Source organism: Antennarius striatus, chromosome 20 (assembly GCF_040054535.1).
Source record: "Antennarius striatus isolate MH-2024 chromosome 20, ASM4005453v1, whole genome shotgun sequence".
NCBI classification, from domain to species: domain Eukaryota; kingdom Metazoa; phylum Chordata; class Actinopteri; order Lophiiformes; family Antennariidae; genus Antennarius; species Antennarius striatus.
In genome coordinates this window covers 14,627,501-14,647,718 of record NC_090795.1, presented here as the reverse complement: position 1 = coordinate 14,647,718, position 20,218 = coordinate 14,627,501, and the positions used below count along the sequence as shown (strand labels likewise).

General features: G+C 41.4%; 1 protein-coding gene across 1 annotated transcript in view; it reads left to right on the top strand.

Annotated features, from left to right (window-relative positions):
* The window catches only part of ahrra (aryl-hydrocarbon receptor repressor a), a 62,629-nt gene that overhangs the window by 27,428 nt on the left and 14,983 nt on the right, over window positions 1-20,218 (top strand). Inside the window, exon 4 of the mRNA XM_068343953.1 lies at window positions 19,637-19,746. Coding sequence (XP_068200054.1) covers window positions 19,637-19,746 — 110 coding nt within the window. The remainder of the gene's footprint in view (window positions 1-19,636; window positions 19,747-20,218) is intronic.

Below are 20,218 nucleotides of genomic sequence, written 5' to 3'. Positions count from 1 at the left end.
ACACAGCACAACACAATCTTTTCAATAAGCTTTCATTGAATTTCTAATAAGCTTTCACTTAATTTCAATTAAATAAAGTTTAATTTAAATCTCCTGGTGGATCAGTTTTTAAATTCCCAGTGAAATCTGCTGTAAAAAAACAAACAGGGAATTTAGCTCTTTGCAACGTCAAACTCCTCTTTCCTCTTTCATGTGTAACATCTGTTCTCTACAGCCCTTATTCCCCTTGTCTTATAGAAGTTTAAGCATTTGCACATGTTATTTAGTGAAATGCACCCTTAGTAGTTTTTATTTTACTCAATAATCATTTCTATCAGGACAAAAAAGTTGGACAAACTGCATTTTAATCGATTTTAGTTTTATTTCCTCTCTAATTGGAACCCATCCACATAATTGATTTCCTCCGGCTCCATCTGGCTTTTTTTTTTTACAGTACGATAACTCCTGATAAACTCAATACATAATACTTAATAAAATATCACACGCATATTATATTCAAAATGAAATAAATCACAACACATGTTTTTCTATATTGTAGTCAATGTGTCAGACTCCCTACCTTCACACAGCCTGGATTTTCAGTAGTGCCTCAATGATCTCAAACCTGTTATCTTACCAGTTACTCGGGGAAACCAGACTGTAATGCATTTACACATGTGAACCCTCTATTAGTTATTAAGGATGAGACGTATTCCCAAGGTTCGTAAGACACTGTTTCTGGCTTCTAGCCAGTCCATTGTGGTTGTGATTACATCAAACCAGCGCAGCAAACTGTACTCAAAGAGGTAGTCACATGTTTCCTATCAACCATTAAGTACATGCTTTTGTTCAACTCCCTGAGATGATCATCATCATTGCAGCGGTGCCATCTAATTGTGTTACACTGTCATTCCTGTTCTTCATTCGTCGCAGATTTCTAGCTGGTCGCTCCTGTTTTCATCAATGGGTCCAAAAGTAGAAGGCATTGCGTGTCTCCGCAGCAGCGTTGTCTATTTAAGGCCTCAACTTATGTCAGGAAAAACTCAATGGCATGTTGCTGAGCTAATAATGTCTGACCACTTTCCCTACGAGCTGCACAAGCGGTACAAGAGAGAGAGAGAGATTCAGAGCGAGAGGACGGAGTGGAGCGGAGTCTCCACTGTTTAAAATGACCTTGCTGCCATTGCGTGCCACGGTTTGTTTTCAATACTGGCCACATGTTTGAACACTGCATAACTTCTCAGATGCGGTTTGTAAATCATGAAGAATTTGGGGTTATAGAGGTATGTGTGTGTATCTGCTGACAGCTGCCTTACATAACGGTTTAAGCTTCATGTAAATATCTTTTTTTATTAAAAGGTCATGTGTCATAATGCATAGAGATCTCGCTAATGATGGTCACAGTGCTGAGGAGGCCCAGGACTGACTGCTTGATGCTGTGAATTTTCCAGCCCTTCATAAAGTTAATATGGCTTCTCTGCTTCTGTTTGCTGCACAGCTGTATGGTCGGGTCTCTCTGGGAGCCCAGGGCCAATTAAAAGCTAATTAAAGGGCCATTGCATGAAAACAGGTTTGTCTTTGTAGTGCTGTTTGCACAGGTGTTATGTATCACAGTTTATAATGGTGTCAGGTCTTTGCATCAATGCTGTACACATGGACATGTATTATCCACTGTCCACTAGTTTGCTCACTAGCATGAGGCAGGTCACATGTTTTAGGTAACACGCCTTTTCCAGACGCTATGTTCATTGAGTGGGTCAAAATGATTCAGAAGTGAGGGTTTTTGAGATGTTCACGTGTGCCTGTGAACGGCAGAGTAAAATCAAACAAGTGTCTCCATGAGGTGGTAAATCTGACTGGAGACAGCCTTCCTGCACCTCCTAATCTCCTCTACCTGTCACTGAGTAGCCCAGCAGATAACAGAAGGGAGTGTGTCCATGTTGTTTTACGTGAGGATTATCCAGATGTTTGGTGGATATTACTCATTATAGCATTACTTGTATGACAGAAGGGATCTTATTTGTTTTTATTTTGTATGATTAACATTCTGTTTTTAACAACTAATGACATATATCATCAAATTCTACATCAAGTATAAATTCCACACAGATTTCACCGGTCTTTTGTTCAGGACTAGAGAGCCGAGAGGACAACAATACATCCCAAAAATAAAATGCTGAACCACAGCAATTCAGAAGGAATATGTTGACATTTGAAGACACATCTCCAGAACAGCTGTCATGTTTAAGGGAATTAGCAATCTGAAGCAAAGACTGGTAATGGCTCAATAGGCAATGTGTCTGTCTAATTCAGTACATGAAGAGTAGGAGTGCAGAAACTGATCAGATGTGCATTAGAAATATCTCTGACCAGATTTCACCACCAACTATTTGATCTTCAGCTATGGATTTGGAGTTTCTCTGTACTGTATGTTCCCTTAATGATAACAATCTCAGTCTTCTCATTCAGTAAAGCTGGAGCTGTTTGGGTTTCACCATCCACCTGTTGAACGATGCTTATGTAGAGTAGGTCAGCTCGATACCACACGACCCACCTTCACACCTTCATCCGAGCAAAAGGTTCTGCAATCTATCATCATACTTTTTTTCCTTTCTTTTCTTTTCTTTTCTTTTTTAACAGTGGAACACTTAAATTGAATTTATTTCCCAGAAAAGCCATCAATGAGAGGCTGCAATTTCATTCTTTTATCCTCATCAAACACACATCCACCACCGTCTAACACTCACACACACACACACACATACACACGCACACACTCATCAGCTGAGCCACCTCTATAACTTCAGCCACATTTTTCTTAAGGTGTTGCAGCTCTGACCAAATCACAGTCATAGTGATGATTAATCCAGAGGCATTCAGGTTTACTTGATGACTACATTCATATTTGCATGTGTTGAGCACATCCCCTGCATACTTGTGTGTCCACAAGTATGCAGGGGATATGCATTTCCACTTGCACACACAATAGAGAGCAGGCAGGGTTGAGGTTAACCAGATGAGGATGTTCCACAGATAGGAGGTCTCATCTGGTCATGGAAGGACCCAGTGTGGCTTTAATAGGGATGACAGGTGAATGAATGGTTGAAACCCATTACACTGGCTTCTGTTAGTGTTGTCTGCTGTATGTATGTGTGTGTGTGTGTGTGTGTGTGTGTGTGTGTGTGTGTGTGTGTGTGTGTGTGTGTGTGTGTGTGTGTGTGTGTGTGTGTGTGTGTGTGTGTGTGTGTGTGTGTGTGTGTGTGTGTGTGTTTGTGTGTGTGTGTGTGTTTGTGTGTGTGTGTAGCAGAGGTGTGGTTTAGCTCCGGAGTCCCGCCCAGCTGCACGCAATGCCTAGGAATCCGTGCCGGTTAAGGATCTACTGAACACGCTTTAGGGAATCCCAATTCCTTTTCTCCTACATCAACACACACACACACACACACACTCACACACACACACCATCTGCACCTGGGACAATCAGTCAGAAACAAGGTTTCTTCTACTCCGTTAATGGATTCCTTTGTCAAAGTGTCTTTTGTTTTGCACCTCATAAAAACATTGATGTTAATGATGTGGTGTGATAACATGTCAGATTATAAATGTACTTGGCTCATATTTGATCAAAGTAAGAGTTTAAACAAATGCTGCAAAAAAAGCCAGGAGCATAACAGTTTATGTTCCATTTGGCGGCGCATCAGCTTGTTTGGCTTGGATCTCAGACATCATTAAGTTGAGATATAGAGAAGCAACTATGTCATCCTGATTATAGCATTGTTTCTACCCAACTGTCAGGTTGGTTCAGGCAAATGTTTGACTTCAGAAAAATACATAATTAGATGTGAATCTGAATAGATTATCTTCCAGGGCATAACAAATAAATGTTTGTTGGAATAATGCAAGTTATTACGAATTATAATGATCTGCATATTTCTGAGGGAATGGAAAATAAATACACATTGCACGTCAGACCTTTACTGAGCCTTGGAACTCCTCAACATTACCACTGTATTTGTGCGAGGTCTATTATTAAATTAGAGACATTTTAATTGTCAAAAGTAGAGATAAGATAAGATATTATTAGTCCTGCCAGAAATTCTGGACATGTTCCCCTTCAGAAAACAAAACAACACTAACAAGTCTTCACTCCTGATTCAACAGGCGACGGAAGGTGGATTCATCATATTTGGTTAATTTAGTTTACACATCCAGAAGCTCTGATGACTGAACGAGACTTAGAGGATGGGCAGAGATACAGCGGTCCGGTCGCGGTTTCACATTGGGGAAGTGTTGACATGGCGGAGATGTTACAATATCCTCTGCCTTTACTGGAACTGTTACCTAAACAGCACAGCAATGGAGTAAATACGTTGCTTTCCTTTATTTTTATGAGGCTTCATCTCTGCACGAAAGCGGAATTATAAATACTTTTATATATTTTGTAATGATGAGGATTCAAAGCCTCCAAACCCCTTCTGACAGATCGCTGTAGACCGTGATGGGTGCAGTGGATTAGTGGTTAGTGTGTACAATCACCAATTACCAGTCATAGGTCAATGCTGTCACCATCTATCTGTCATGTGCTAACCATCTGGCTATGTGTGACTACGAGCCAGTCTGGATTGACTTTAATACAGACCTTCACTAAGACCTATAAGCATCACAGTGAAACTCGAAGCATGTTTGAGACACATCTGGAGCTCTATCTGACTTTCCTTCACATACTGCGGAACCACAAAGGATTTCTCCTTCCTTCTAACACATACTTTTTCATGTTTTATTGTCCGGTGGGAAAAAGACTTTGAATCTCATTCTCTGCTCAGTTTATGACAGTTCCCACCCTGGCGTCTCTTCATCTTTCCCCCTCTTCCTTCATTTTTTATTGCATATAGAAGGATTCCATTTTTCTTTTTTCCTCTCGCCTTTTTTTTGTTAAGTCAGTATGATGGGAATTGATGCTTGAAGTTCTAGACCAAACTTAAACACCAGTTTAAATGCAGGTGCTGTGTCATAAACAGATGCATGATGCTTATCAGGCTACAGCAAATGTCACTTTATAATCATGTCAACTAAAAGCATTTTATTCTGTGCAGAAATAGCTAAAGCTGGAAAGCTGCCAGGGAGTTTTCCTTTTGACACTTTGTGATCGAGTACAGTTGATCTTTTTGGAAACAGTATGCCATCTAACTGCACAGGAACATATTTTTTCCAAGAGTGAGCTCCATTTCCGCTGATTTTAACCCTCTATCGTCACCAGCACTTCTGAGGCAGATTTGACTTCAGATCTTCCTGTCTCATCAGCAGATTTCAAACCTCCTCTGTTAGGAGTGTCTGCTCAAATGGACAGTTTATAGCAAGTTATTTAAAGGTGACAAGACTACCATGGAAACAAAGCCTGAATGACAAGACCACACACTGCTGGGGAAGCAGAATGATAGAGCTCATCCGCTGGGCCTCTGAGATCTCTGGTCTATCTGCTCACGGGTGTGATTTGCCACTGATAATTTGGTACAGGATGGTGAAACTTTAGTAATCTCACAGCTTCAACTCTCCGGAGACTGTGATGCCATCCACTTCGTCTAAACATCCCCACTGTGAACAAGTTATGGAGTCATGGATCTTAAGTTGTTCACCAGGTTTCTTCTTGGCTCATCCTAACCGCTGTGGATGGACACAAAGGTCTTTTCAGCGCTGGTAATGATCACTGCTGTCACAAAGGAAATGGGTTCTGTTCTGCTCTTCTCTTCTCTTCTCTTCTCTTCTCTTCTCTTCTCTTCTCTTCTCTTCTCTTCTCTTCTCTTCTCTTCTCTTCTCTGCTCTTCTCTGCTCTTCTCTGCTCTTCTCTTCTCTTCTCTGCTCTTCTCTTCTTTTATTTCTCCTTCAATAGAAACTGTAGTCTCAGTAATTAATAATTGTAAAAAGCATGGGAATGTGGGGGCAGGTTTCTGTCTTTTCCCGGCGCTGTCCCTTTTGACATGTAAAGCGTGTAAACTTGGCAGGGCCAAATTTGTTGATTGCGGGCTACTGATGTGACCCATCTGGGCTTGAAACGTTGCATTAGGTCTTCGCACGCTATTCTCCGCCACTCCCTCAGTTGAACAGCTCTCCCCTCCTTCTGTCACATGAGAAACAGTTGCAGTACTGTTGTTGGTTGAGGAGGATGTGGGTATTTGGTGTGTTTATTTTGCATGTGTGTGTGTAACGGGAGACTGGCCCCAAAAAGGTCTGTCCAAACCCTACAGCTGTGTGTCCTGCTGAAGTATCTTTCACATGATGCCACTGCAGAACTGCATAGTAAATATAGATTTGGTTGCATTGCCTTTGTATAACGGCGCAGGCTGACTGTGTGTTTGCAGCTTTAACTGTAAGCTTGTGAATGAATCAGGATCTGGAGTTATCCAGACGGCATCAAGTCTCTGCTCTCTGTCAGAGCAGCAATAAAAATTGATCAGTCCCACTTTTCCTGAAACAGCTGCTTAATTTACCTCGTAGTTCAACTAAGACGATGGTTCCCAGACTTTTGTCTCATCCAGCCCAGAAACATCATCCAGGAACATAGCACTACTTTCTGGACTACACTTCGCTACAACATTTTGACTCCATATAACAGTCTATGTCCTTAATTGAGACTTACTCAAATACGTTCCATATTGTGTTTTCTTAAAAAATGTTTTATGGGTTTAAACTCATGGTGCTTACCAGGAATTAGCTGAAGTACCCTCTGTAGAAAAACATTGCTGTTTAATTCTTATCAAGTAAGGTGAGAGTCCTGCACCAGAGCCCTGTAGGTCCACTCTGTGGAGGTGTGATGAGCTGTAACTCCCTCAGACACCGGTTAACATCTTAAACTATTCAGATGTTATGATTTATTCAGTACCTGAATACACTTGTTTCAAAATCACGAACTCTAAAGTCTTTGGACATACAAATGCCTGGAGGCTGCAGAGCTACAACAGGATTCATTGGATTAAACATCTAGATGCAAAGGACATGTGATCACATGATCTAACATCTTACATCTTACCTGACAACAGCTACACCCACCTGAACCAATTGGGAAGAGCAGAAACCACAAAATGATCTGCAATGTTCTTCTGCAATACAAAGAATACATTGCTTCAAACAAGGTGGACATTCTTTATTCCATGTTCCTGCAAAATGTTCTTCAGAGACATTTATATTCCAGATCTTCTTCTAAACATTTGAAATCTTTCGTTTATTTTAATACACTTAAATACACAGTTAAATCAAGCCAAGATATAGAAGTTGACTTTCTAGCTTCCAATAGATAAAGTAGAAACTTCACTTTCCAAGTCTGAAACCACAAGTCTCTTAAAATCCACCATCTCACTTGGCAATGGAGCTACTGTTGATGGATCAGATAAAACTTTTGATGGTTTTAGTGAGAAATCTGGATGTTTGCAGCATCAAAGAATATCAGAGACAATAAAAAGAGGGAAGTAAAGTTTCTAAATTGAAAATAGGTTTTACATTTTACGTTTTTAAAATTTTTAAACTGGAATTATCCTGATTTTCAACAACTTTGCAGATTTAAAGACATTTTTATTTATTTATCTTTACCTAGAAAAAAGATATGGACCCTGGTCCAACAGGGAGCTACAACAACACCAAAGAGCTGAAGTGACGTTTATATACTGGTGAGCATAAATGTTGCTTTACTGTCCCACAGAGTAATGCCAGGTCCACTAGTGTGGAAGAATTAATTAGTGTTGTCGTTTGAGAAGTCATGGTGTTTAACTAGATTTGCTGGAGAAAAAAACTTTCTGAACCTTGACCTTCGAATTCCCATTGTTGTTAAAGTGAAGCAGCGTCTTTCCAGAAATCTCTGTCCTGTGACAGATACACAAATGCATTTGTGTTTGATCATTATCTCCAACTTGAGAAGCGTTCTCAGATCCACATGAGCTCATCTTATGTTTCAGCCAGGATTTTTTTCAAAGCAGCTGTCTTTCTAAGCAATATAAATCCTAACAAATCAAATTATATAATGACTGAATATTACCTACTACTTACAGAAATCTAATTAGCTTGTGATGTTCCCTCTAAAACTTTTTCCACATTTATCCGTAACCTCAAAATTGAAGAGTTGCTCTTCACCATCTGCAGATTTCTAACGATGAAAATATAACGGAACAATTTAGCATCTAAACTGTTGCTCAGTACTATCACAGCTGTCCACGTGAAAAAATTGTTTTTTTTGAAATTTTTACCTAAGTTCACCCTGAATGTTGACAATTAGACTGAGTATGAAACTTTTGTCTCACATTCTAGATCTTACCAGAGGTGAAAAGAAGTAAGTTTAATGTGTAAATGATGTTTCAAAAGCTTTACAGTAGTTGTTTTCTGAAAAAACTGCATAATTTTCTGTAAAAAAATTACCAAGTTTAAATTTACTAAGTTTTAAGTTCAAGATTGTGAAACATTTGGCTGAGAGTGTTTCAGGTTCACAGAAGATATTGGGTCAGTGGATGGAAAAATTCAGTTGTGACTGCTGACCCTCCTGCACACACATACACACACACACACACACACACACACACACACACACACACACACACACACACACACACACACACACACACACACACACACACACAACATAAACACGCACACAGCCAGCCAATGCTTCAAACTTTTTTTTTATTTTGAAAGGAAAAAACATTGAAGACATTATCCTCATCATCCTCTTCATCATCAGCCTCTTCGTCAGGGTGAAATAAATATATACACACACGACGGAACAAAGCCTAAACGACCCTAATTATCAGCTCACACACAGAATTCTGTTTCTTTTTATGTAGATTTTTGCTTCTTTATATGACTTATATAACACTAGATATACAGTAATCCCTCATTACTCCAATTAATGAAGAACCACCTCCAATAAAAATAATTCTGCGATATAGCGACACACTATGGATTTTATTAGTTATGGTGCTTTAAACCTTTATGAACCCTTCCCATACTGATATTAAACCACCTTCTATTTGTATTCCTTTTATCCACACTCTGATAGACTGTTTAAAGCACTTTTGTGTGTCAGAGAAGTGCGCTGCGTTCCGAGACTCACGGAACGTAAGCGCACTTCCGGATGCCTTCAGCCAATAGAATGTGAGTACGGTATCACGTGACTATCTACTAAAAATCCGCGATGTAGTAAACCCGCGTGCGTTGGTGCGCGAATGTGCGAGGGATTACTGTACGTATGTTTTGCTATAACAAGTCATAACAACACATTAAAGCAGTATGTCAATGACGATGTGTCACACTGTGACCACAAAGACATTTAGAGGCAAACGGTGTCGGATTGATGAACATCTCTTTTCATTGGACCCACCTTGTCTTGCCTTTCCAGGTCCACTCGTTTGTTACACAGGTGTAGCGTCCTGACCTGGATGACATCAGTATGACATGAAACAAGCCGTGTTCACGGGCTAAGTGGAACTCTGTGTCTTACTCGCTGTCCCTCCAGCTAAGATCAACACAGCGTTGCGTCAGCAGTTTTACATGTATAGTGAGAGAAATGTTCCTCTTTCATAAACAAAGTTGGTGTTTGTTTATGAGCTGAAAATCTCTTTAGTTAGTTTGTTGTGAATTAAACACAACACACACAGGATGAGGCTATGTGTTGGTAGCGTCAAGCTAATGCCAGACGACAGGAAGAAGAGTAGCAATACAGCACAAGACCACCAGCATTCCACCATCAGTCCCTCCAAACCCTCTGACCCCTATGACCCGCCCTCTGTCTCTCTGTTCCCCGTCCCCCCCCACACACACACATACACGTGTGATCAGAGCAGACATTGTTGGCACACACCAGCTGGATTAAAGATGGGTAGTGACATGCGGGGGACGGCGACCAACCGTCCAGACCTGATGATGGATGTCTCACACTGCTCACCAGCCAGAGCTTCAGAAAGCCATTCTTCTTGGTCAATTTTGTGACTTTGTCCACTGCCTCTTTTTTTAAATTTAATTTTACTCTCAAATACACTCCGGGATAATAATTTAATGATAGTGTGTTTGAAAGGTTTGGATGGTGTCATGGGGGAAGAGCTTCGGAAACATCATTAGAAGGTGAATGATGGATACATAGAGTCTCATTGTAGGAATGGTTTTATCCTCCACTAGAGCTGATGGATGATGTTAAAATTTATATATGCATATTTTAATAAAAGACTGCTATTAACTGGGCAAAAGGGCAATACAGTACATCTAATTACAACAAAGACATGATTCTTTTTCTGATATTACATCGATACACAAACTATTAAAACACAAAAATTGCTTTTTATGGAAAATAATTTTGATTAAAATTATTGATGATTTGGTGCTTAAACATCCAGATGCATCTGCTATGTTTTATAGCACCCAGTGACTGTTGGCCAAATACGCACCAGTACAGGTCAGAGGTGTTAGGAGACAGATAATCAGATTACTGCTGGGTTAGCGTGATTTAATGAATTAAATCTGTCAGAAGCCAAATTGTTGCGTGATATAGGTCGGTTGGGATACTGAAGGAGATTCACTCATTCTAAACAGAAGGTGAACAAATGGATGCTGTTGTTATTGGTTTATGAAAAATTAGATTAAAAGATATTTACTTTGTTCATCCCAAACTTGGACAGCAGAATATGAAAGCAAAAATAAAATTGAAAAAAGTACGAAGTTAAGAAGTTACACAAATATTAAGAAATATTAAATATATAGAGAAATATATAATCTTTCAGATGATTCTAGTGTGGCTTGAGATGAATTATGCTAAAACAGAAAAAGCCGGTTGCTATAGATGACCTCCTGGTGTTACAGGTACCCACGCAGAAACTCAGTGGACACATTACACCCACAGCTCCATTGACAACTTAATGGCTCTCATGCATAAGACATGACCTGCATCATGGCTATCACTTGATCTCCTTCAAACTGGGGCAGATTTACCCCCTCACACCCATTTAATGACACATTAGTAGCACCGTTTGTGTATTGTTTACTGTGTGTTGTGATTTTGTGTGGATTCAGCGAAAGACATAAAAAGAACATATGTGTTGATTCATGATGACTTTTTTATTTCATGAGTTGAAAACATTCTCTAACATCTCGGGCTGAATAAACATTTAAATAAATATTTGAAGATCATCTAAAATAAAATTTCACAAAACTAAAGCCGGGTGTATTTTCTTAGCTCATGAAAAGTTGATGCTGCAGAGATGTATGCTTTTTGAAAGATGCTGCTGTTTTGACCCTGCAGCTTTAAAAACATACTGTAAAAGTACTTTCAGTACTCTTTCCAGCCTTGTTTCATGGTTAGTGCTGCATGCCTGTCCAGTGAGCTCAGTACTACTCATTAGTGCTTTTTGTCAGTCATTAAAAGGCTGCTTTCTTGAGTAAAAGCTAGTGAGCACAACTTGTTGCAGTCATAAAATACCCATTCCTCCCCATGTCCGTGGTTAGCATTTGTTTAGCATTGCGTGCTACAGAAGCATTAGTGTAGTTTCCTTCCCATATGGATTCAGCCTCAGGGACCATCTGCCCATTATTATTTGCCTCAATGGGCCGAAACAGCTCCATAATCTTTTTAACAGATTACCTTCTTGTTTTGTCGTGGCTGCTTGGATAAAAAAAAGCTCCCTGGGTTAAAGATGAATTTAACTTTAAAAAAAAAAAAGGTGTGGCTCTTTTTCCTCCTAAAAACCTGTTGAATGCTCTGTTTGCAGCGACCGCAAACTAATGGCAGCAGGGAGGAGAGCATGAGCAGTGTGATCTAAGGCTTTGTTGTTCTTCTCTCAGCCTGTTATCTTGAATGGCAAACCCTGGCAAACAGCACAAGGGCAGTGGAGGTGGCTCTGCAGACGACGCTGCTCTCCACGGAATCCACGGAGACTAGAGCGCAGGGGTAGAAAACTAATAATCATTCCCTGAGTTGTCTGACTTGAGTATTTCCTTTTTCAATATGAATAAGCAGGAGTGTCAAAGGCACTAGTGTGTTTTATAATGAAAAACTCAGTCACAGGCTTACACAGTGCAAGAGGACCGAGGCATGTGAGACCAAAAGACTTTTGTTGATTCTATACATGTGAGTCAACAGTCACAAACATTTGCTCATGTCTAGATTTTGATGATTCGCATTTATTTTAAACATTTTGGTGCAGTGCCTTCAATAACCACACTTATTTATTGCTCGTCAGTCTTCCTCTCTTCCTGTCCAATTCATTCCTCTGGAATCCAAATCGTATTTAATTTAATGCTTTAAACCCACCTCTCATGCCGCATCTGTTTCCCCATTTCAAATATAACTCATTAGATGCAAAATACTTGTGCTTTTGGGGATTTAGAGCAACTAGCAGCGTTTACACTTGAGCTTCACAGTCTAGAGGAGCTGTACTTTCATTTTAGCTTCTTTAAATGGACATTGTGGGAGTAGAGCAGCAGAAGGTTGGTGCTTTGTTGTAACAGGCGGGGTTCCTAAAAGCCACTGTTATTAACCATCAGCTCCTGGAGAGAGAGCAATAGGCCACAACTATCCTCATTAAAACAGGATTCCAAGGAAAAGTTATTTACGGTAACCATGCAAACACACACACATGCATGCAGGAGCTTTGAGCGCAATGCAATATATGAGGTGTGAACATGGATCACCTCTATCTGCATGGCATCCACTTTTTTTACTTGCACGATTACATATGATAACATTTTTCAGGATGACTGGACAAAACCAGAATGCTACGGAAAGTCAGCAAATAGTTTTATTCTGATTATTGCACCTGGATTCTTCTCATCCAGGTGCAATAACTGTAAATGTCAAACTTTACCTTTACATATGAGACAATTTTAAATAAACAGGAATATCAAGGAGATGAAGTTAATGTTGAAGGTCAACACACACAAAATATTCCTGTTCACTCCTGAAACAACAAACTTGGTGTTCTGACTCCAGCTTGCGTACACGCGTGTCGCCACTCAGTCTTCAGGCAAGGTTATTTGTATGATACCTGTGACTCATGAGGGAGTATCCTAAGTTCACCCCCGCCAAATTGGCTGAGAGCCAGAGCCAACGTTTTGGCTGGTGGAACACGTCAGGTTCCCAACAACGGCAGCTAAACTGGAACATCTTGTTGTCTTCCATTAGAAAGTACGCTGTTGCAATCATTTGGGTACAGTCAAATTAAAAGCCTTCCTGCATAACTGGTTCATCTCACGCAACACATGCATGAATGCAGCTTATGTGTGCGCGTACGGGTAAATGGCGAGCATATCATTTCATGCTGGAACGCATTCTCTATAGGCCTCCATCCATTTGGATCCTGTTAGTTTTCCTAATTGTCTGTATAAATATTGTTCATGTTAGCCTTATGTTGTGGTTGATTCTCCTAAGGCTTGACAAGCCAAATTGTGCGGTGTTTAGACAACCTTTTAGCCAACCGTGCATATGTGCGTCTTTTTAAAGGGTTGATTAGGAAACCAGTTTTCTCTGCATCGTGCTTCCATCTTACTGGTACATCAAGCGGCCCTGCTCACTATTTTTAGAAGCAGTTCCACGTGTTTTGTACTATGCTGTAATAGTCCTCCAGAGTGACCATGTATGTGGAGAATGCATGGCGCCAGCTTAATGATGCACCTTGCATTCAAGCCACATGCAGTAGCAGAGTAAATGCTGCGGAGCAGTTGTTGTACAAGTCTGCTTTGCCCAAGGGTTCATGTGTCGAGATGTATTATTGCCCTTGTACAACATGGTGAGTGGTGCGCTGGTTTGCCAACCAAAACAGAGAAGTGGAAACAATTGAGTTTACATCATGACCTCCAATCTGTGTGATCGCAATTGCGTTGCCATAATATCACTTCCGCTTCACTTCAGTATCTAGGCACACAACCAAAGCCTCTGTTTGTGTTCTTTTCTATTCAGGAATTGATTTGTTTTCCTTCCTCAGAGATAGACTTCCCTCCAGCTCAACCCTCACAAAACTCACACTTTTATGTCATAATCGCCTCTGAAAGACGAATATTTGTGATTGCTGTGCCACTGTCCAAGAAAAGTACTTTATGTTGTTTGTTTTGCAGACAAATAGAATTGTTCTAAATCCCGCCGCTCGATCCCCTTAGATGTAATCTTATATGTCACATTGGAGACAAAACGGTCTCGTTCAAAGCAATGTCAGAAAGATTATAGACCTCAATCCAGTGATAATAATGGAATGAAGGATGACTGAAGACCAAATTGCTGCAGTTTAATGCATTCTCTGTATATCCAGGCACAATTTCACACTGGTTGTCAAAGATATGAAAATTCCTGAGCCTTCTTTTGTGAATCTTTCTTTCTCCCTTGCCACATGACAAAAAAAAAACTAAACAAAATGAAAATCCGAGGGCTGGATTTGGAGCAGGCCAGATCTGGACATTTGATCTGTGGCATAATGAAGTATTAGCTTCCATTACAGTGCTGGCTTAACCTTTTTGCGGAGCACCATTGAGCACTCGCCAGCAGTCATCAATATTTAACAGCTGTTGCTATTATGAAATTCTTTATGGGCTAATGTGGCTCGCCGGCTTGCACGCAAGGCCTTGGCTGACGGCCAGCACACTGTCAGGAAAAAGGGGGGGGAGATTGACAGACGGCTCGCTCGCGTGACAACCAGCCCTTGATCGGCCAACCTCTCTCTCTCTCTCTCCCTCTCCCTCTCTCTCTCTCTCTCTCCCTCTCTCTCTCTCTCTCTCTCTCTCTCTCTCTGTCTCTCTCTCTCTCTCTCTCTCTCTCTCTCTCTCTCTCTCTCTCTCTCTCTCTCTGTGTGTGTGTGTGTGTGTGTGTGTTGGTGTTGGTCTCTCTGCTGTGGATTTCCTGTGCCTATGGAGAGTCAGAGAGACAGAGAAGACGAGCACTGAGGGAAGGGGGCGGGCACAGGCAAAGGAAGTGGCTGAGAGCCAACTCAACCTCAACACACACACACATGCACACACAATTTTCTCTACTCACGCAACCCTTGTAGGAGGGGAGGGACTGCTGTGCTGCACAGCGTTCACATGTTCGGGTCTGGAGCTTGTCTTTACAAGCCAAACACACAGCAGAGGATCAGCTGCCAAAAGATGGCACTCACACTGCTGAAATCTGGTGATGGGGAGCCTGGGCACAGACATGGATCACATGGACCGACCTGGTCGCTTGTATATTTATGTAACCCAGGGTGGAGCAGGAAGAATTCAGAACGTTTGAAAATATGATCAACACACATTCACATTTTCTCTTTCTGTTCAAAGCAAAGGTAGAAATCAAAAGTGAAAGTAATCCAAGTGCAGCAGCAGCTGGCTTCAAACTGTCATTATAGTACTGATTAATGATCTATTAACATCCAATGTAGCTGGAAACTGTTGTTGTTGTTGTTGTTGGTCTTTGGGCTTCTTGAAAGTTGTATTGAAAACAGGGAACAGGTGGAGGAGAATCTGGAGAGGTGGATGTTTGTCCTGGAAAGGAGAGGAATGAAGGTTAGCCGCAGTAAGACAGAGTGCAGTACATGTGTGTGAATGAGAGGGACCCAAGTGGAAGAGTGAGGTTACAGGGAGAATAGATCAAGAAGGTGGAGAACTGAGGAAAAGACAGGAGACAGAGCTGGAGGTAGCAGAGATGAAGATGCTGAGGTTCTCTCTGGGAGTGACCAGGAAGGATAGGATCAGGAATGAGTACATCAGAGGGACAGCACATGTCAGAGGTTTTGGAGATAAAGTCAGAGAGGCCAGACTGAGATGGTTTGGACATGTCCAGAGGAGAGATAGTGAATATATTGGTAGAAGGATGCTGAGTTTTGAACTGCCAGGCAGGAGGCTCAGAGGAAGACCAAAGAGGAGGTTTATGGATGTAGTGAGAGCTTTAAATACAATTTGATTCTGCTGGATGTGACATAACAACATGTTTATAATAACAATAATGAAAATAATAATAATAATAATAATGATAATAATAATAACGATAATAATAATAATTATTATCAGTAGTAGTAGTACAGTAGTAGTAGTAATAGTAGTAGTAGTAGCAGTGTAACTAGTTGTAAAGGTATTACTAGTATTACTAGTAGTAGTATTACTAGTATTAATAATAGAATAACTAGTAGTAGTATTACTAGTAGTAGTATAACTAGTGAAAGAGGACATGAAGGTAGTTGGTGTGAGAGAAGAGGATGCAGAAGACAGGGTTAGATGGAGGCAACTGATTCGCTGTGGCGACCCCTGAAAGGAAAAGCCCAAAGGAAAAGAAGAAGAAAGCTAATTGATCCACACAGTAACTAGAACCAAGGCAGTCACAGACTGCAACATCCCGCAACACCCCTGAATTCAAAATTTTACTCTGACCTATTTGCATAGGTCAAAGATCAAAGCTAGTGCTTTGATCTGTGGTCTTACTCACACTGGCCTTCTCCCTCGTCTTTGTTTCTTATCCGGTTCCTGAGTGTCCAGTACAAAAGTTGAAATCCGACCTTGACCTAGTTTCTCAAAGTCAAGGTCATCATCTCATTTTCATCCCTTTTGCTGCCCGAGTAATGTGCTTTTTGTTTCATCTGTCAATTTGCAACAGTTGCGAATATATTTGAAATGCTAACAGACGAATGGACGAACACACGAACACTGACCATTACAATGCATCACTGCTTTGAAGTGGGATGTAACAAGTAACTAAAGCTACCAAATCAATGCTGAACCTGTCTTTTAGTAAGAGCTCCTTCCAGCATGCTTAAAATGATGAATGTTTCTCATTTATATCCACAGCTACGCTCTTAATATATTAAATTCCATGTTACTTCAAATAGCCAGAATAAAGTAATGAAATGTTTGGGGAAAAAGACAGCGGTAAACATGACTCGATTCATGCTAGCGTGTTTTTACTGAGTGTGTGTGCGTGCAGCAGCTGGTGTTGTGTCTAAGAGCAGCCATGTATGAACACTTACCTGCCCCCGGATCGGAGCCCGAGCTGAGAATGGACCTGGAGTGTTATCCACCATTCATCTCCAAACGCACGCTGCCCTTGTTTTCCCTGTTCATTGCTTTGAGTCATGCAACACTCTTTGGCAGCGCTCTTCAACATAATGTCATGCCATATTCAAATATTCATCTCTGCATTTTGTGAGACATTTCTTTGCATTTTTCCCCCATTATCTTCAGAATAGAAGCGTGTCACTGAGCCCATGGCCCCAAAGAGACTTCCTCTTTATTCTTTCTCTTCATGTTTCCCTATTTCAGCCGTGTTTAGTGGGAGAAAGTGTCTTTAGTAGGGAGAGTGTTGACAACAGATGAACACACTCAGACTGAGCTGTACATAATGGTTTGCATCAAGGCCAAGTTCCCTCACCCCCTAGAGGTTCTAGAAATGTTTGAGATGAAAAACGTGAGTAACGTCTCTATGTTCTGGGATCTAAGGTGCTCTCAGAGACAAACAGATGTATTTGTCCCATATTTTAATGTCTGCTGGGTGGTCCTAATATTGTAAGTATGAAGTGGAAGTGGAAAGACAGACCAGGTTGACTGAGAGAGCTAGCCTTCTCAGCCTCACCCTTTGGCAGCATCTACATCCTTCTACTTGTCACTTTTTACTTAACACCCCGTCCTCACACAGAGCACATAAACGCCTCGCCATTACCTACTCTGTTTTCCTTTTTAGACCAGAGAGGGAGAAAAAAGAGGCAAAGAAAAGCAAACTTGAAGACACGAGTGATGATGAATAAAGGCAGCATTGTTGGCTGAGGAAGTGCCGGTCCCGATAATTAATCATCCCATATGTTTGTCTTTCCTGGAGCCGCATCCTCTCCAAAAACTGCCGTAAGAGAGAAAACAAAAATACATGAGGCGATGAAGGAGGAAAATAAGGAGGCTTATTAGATTCATTTCCCTCTGCACTTCTTTCCACTGGTTGGATGATTTTGCGGTGATTGAAAAGAATGGTGTGTGTGTGTGTGTGTGTATGTACGTGTGTGTGTGTGTTTGTGACTGTTTGTTTGTTTGTGTTTGCACCTAACGGAGGTGATGACAAACTACTTCAGATTATTTCTGGTGTACATGAGGTTTGGAAGCTGCCTGTCAAGTTCAGTCATTAATAGACTCTGAGCCACACATTACAGCCTTTATTTCTACCCGGTTTGAAGAAACCTGCCATCACAAATGGATTAATGATGTGAAAATAATAATCCAGACAGAAATATTTCTGGATAAGACAAAACATTAGCCGTGCGTGCCTCAGAGTGGACTTAAGAGAACAGAAACTCTGTTAGTGTCACAAACTTGGTTGTCAATCGGCCTGCGACGCCGAGTCGAACATAAAGAGGATGGACAGCGATGAGTAGGAGGATTGAAGAACGGCTGATGCGGGGTGGGGGGTGGGGGGTTAGACAGAAGGTAGTATATGTGAGGGTTAAAGGGGGAGGATGGAAGCCTAATGGGGTTAGTCGTTGGGGGTGGGGCCAATACGATGTATCAGAAGACACATAGAGACATATATTATACGGTGTAAAACAATGAGGCAGTGGTGTGTGTGTGTGTGTGTGTGTGTGTGTGTGCTTGTGTGTGTGTGTGTGTGCGTGTGTGTGTGTGTGCGTGCATTGCGTGACTAATCTGTGCCTGCTACAATGAGTGACGGAGCGTAGGGCTGATCTCTTGGAGCAAGCCACATGCCCCCTGACAGCACACCCATAAGAGAAACACGCAAACATGCCTCCAACACGCAACACACACGTCACCAATGCACATGTGACCGTTCTGCACGCCACTCTCGTATGCAGACTAATTGCTTGCGTACATTAGGAGGTAGGCCTTTCTCCAAGGTGGGAACAACAATACATATCGGTCGAGTTGTGGAGAGATATTTCTATAATTTTAGAGTATTTCTATTAAATATGAGATGAGCAGTAGGGTGACGAAGTCTGAAAAGATGACAGAGGTTAGAGTTGAATTCAGGGCTTTATTTGCCTACTTTCATTTGTACAAATGCATCAAATATTCATTTCATTGTTCACTGAATCCTCAGAGGATTTGACTTTGAGATCCACAGTTTTTTTCTCAAGGCATTGGCGGCGGGGGGGGGGGGGGTACAGACGCCTCCAGGATGAAGCCTTTGCACAACACAGTTTACCACAGAGAACAAATTTCCTTTCCTCTTCAGCAAATTATGTTGAATTAATAAGATCAATAGTTACCCCTAAACACACTAAAGAGTGTGTTCTAGCTTCCAGAATGTGAGCTTCACGTATTCTGCAGTCTTGTCGTGCGAGATAAATCCTGTAAAGTCATGAAATCCTCCAGTTTTGTCTCGTCAGACAGGCTCACGATGCAGACTAATACCTGGTGTTAGTGCATTACCAAAAAAAAGAAAAGGAAAAGTGGCTGATACGGTTAATGTGTCTGCCACATGTGTGAGCGCCGCGCCAACTCTCTCGCTGTCACATCACTGAAGTTGTGGGGGGATTGGTACACACACTTGTTGTCATGTGTTGACACGTCTCTTAATATGTATTCACAACAAGCTGATATTCCTGTGAGGTTGACAAGGAATCCTTTTCTCCTCTTTTTCATTTTGTCTGACCACCTTTGTTAACCTTATTTTTCCTCCTTGATGATACAAGTTGCAATAAATTAATTAGCCTTTTCTTTTTATTTCTTGCATCAAACCAAGATAAGACCTCCAGGAAGCTCGTCAACAGCCCGGCATCCTCCATACATGAACCCAGGAAAGACAGCCGTCCACTGGGCACCACTCTCAACGAAACCAGCCTCCTTCTGGAGGTAAGAGACCCCAAAGATGTTGTTTGAATCTCATGGGACATATGTTCAAAGACTGACACACATCAGTCAGAACTATTTCTATGAATTGTGATGGTTAGAGGAAAGGTTTCTAAGTGTGCGTGCGTGCGTGCGTGCATGCGTGCGTTCATGCGTGTGTGTGTGTGTGTGTGTGTGTGTGTGTGTGTCTGTGTGTCTGTGTGAGTGTGTGCCCTTCGCCCTTTGTCCTGACCTCCTTTGCAGAGCTGTGGTGTTGCGTGACATAAGGGCGAGACAGGAGTGTCAGAGCTGATGAAGGAGGTGGGGAATCACACGCTGGCGGCAGCAGCGATGGCTGGAGCTGTGTGTGCGTGTGTGTGTGTGTGTGTGTGTATGTGTGTGTGCGTGTGTGTGTGTCTGTATGAGTGCATCGCTGTCTGAATGCATGTGATCGTGTGTGAAAGTGAGCAGACAAAAGTGAGAAACGCACATCAAG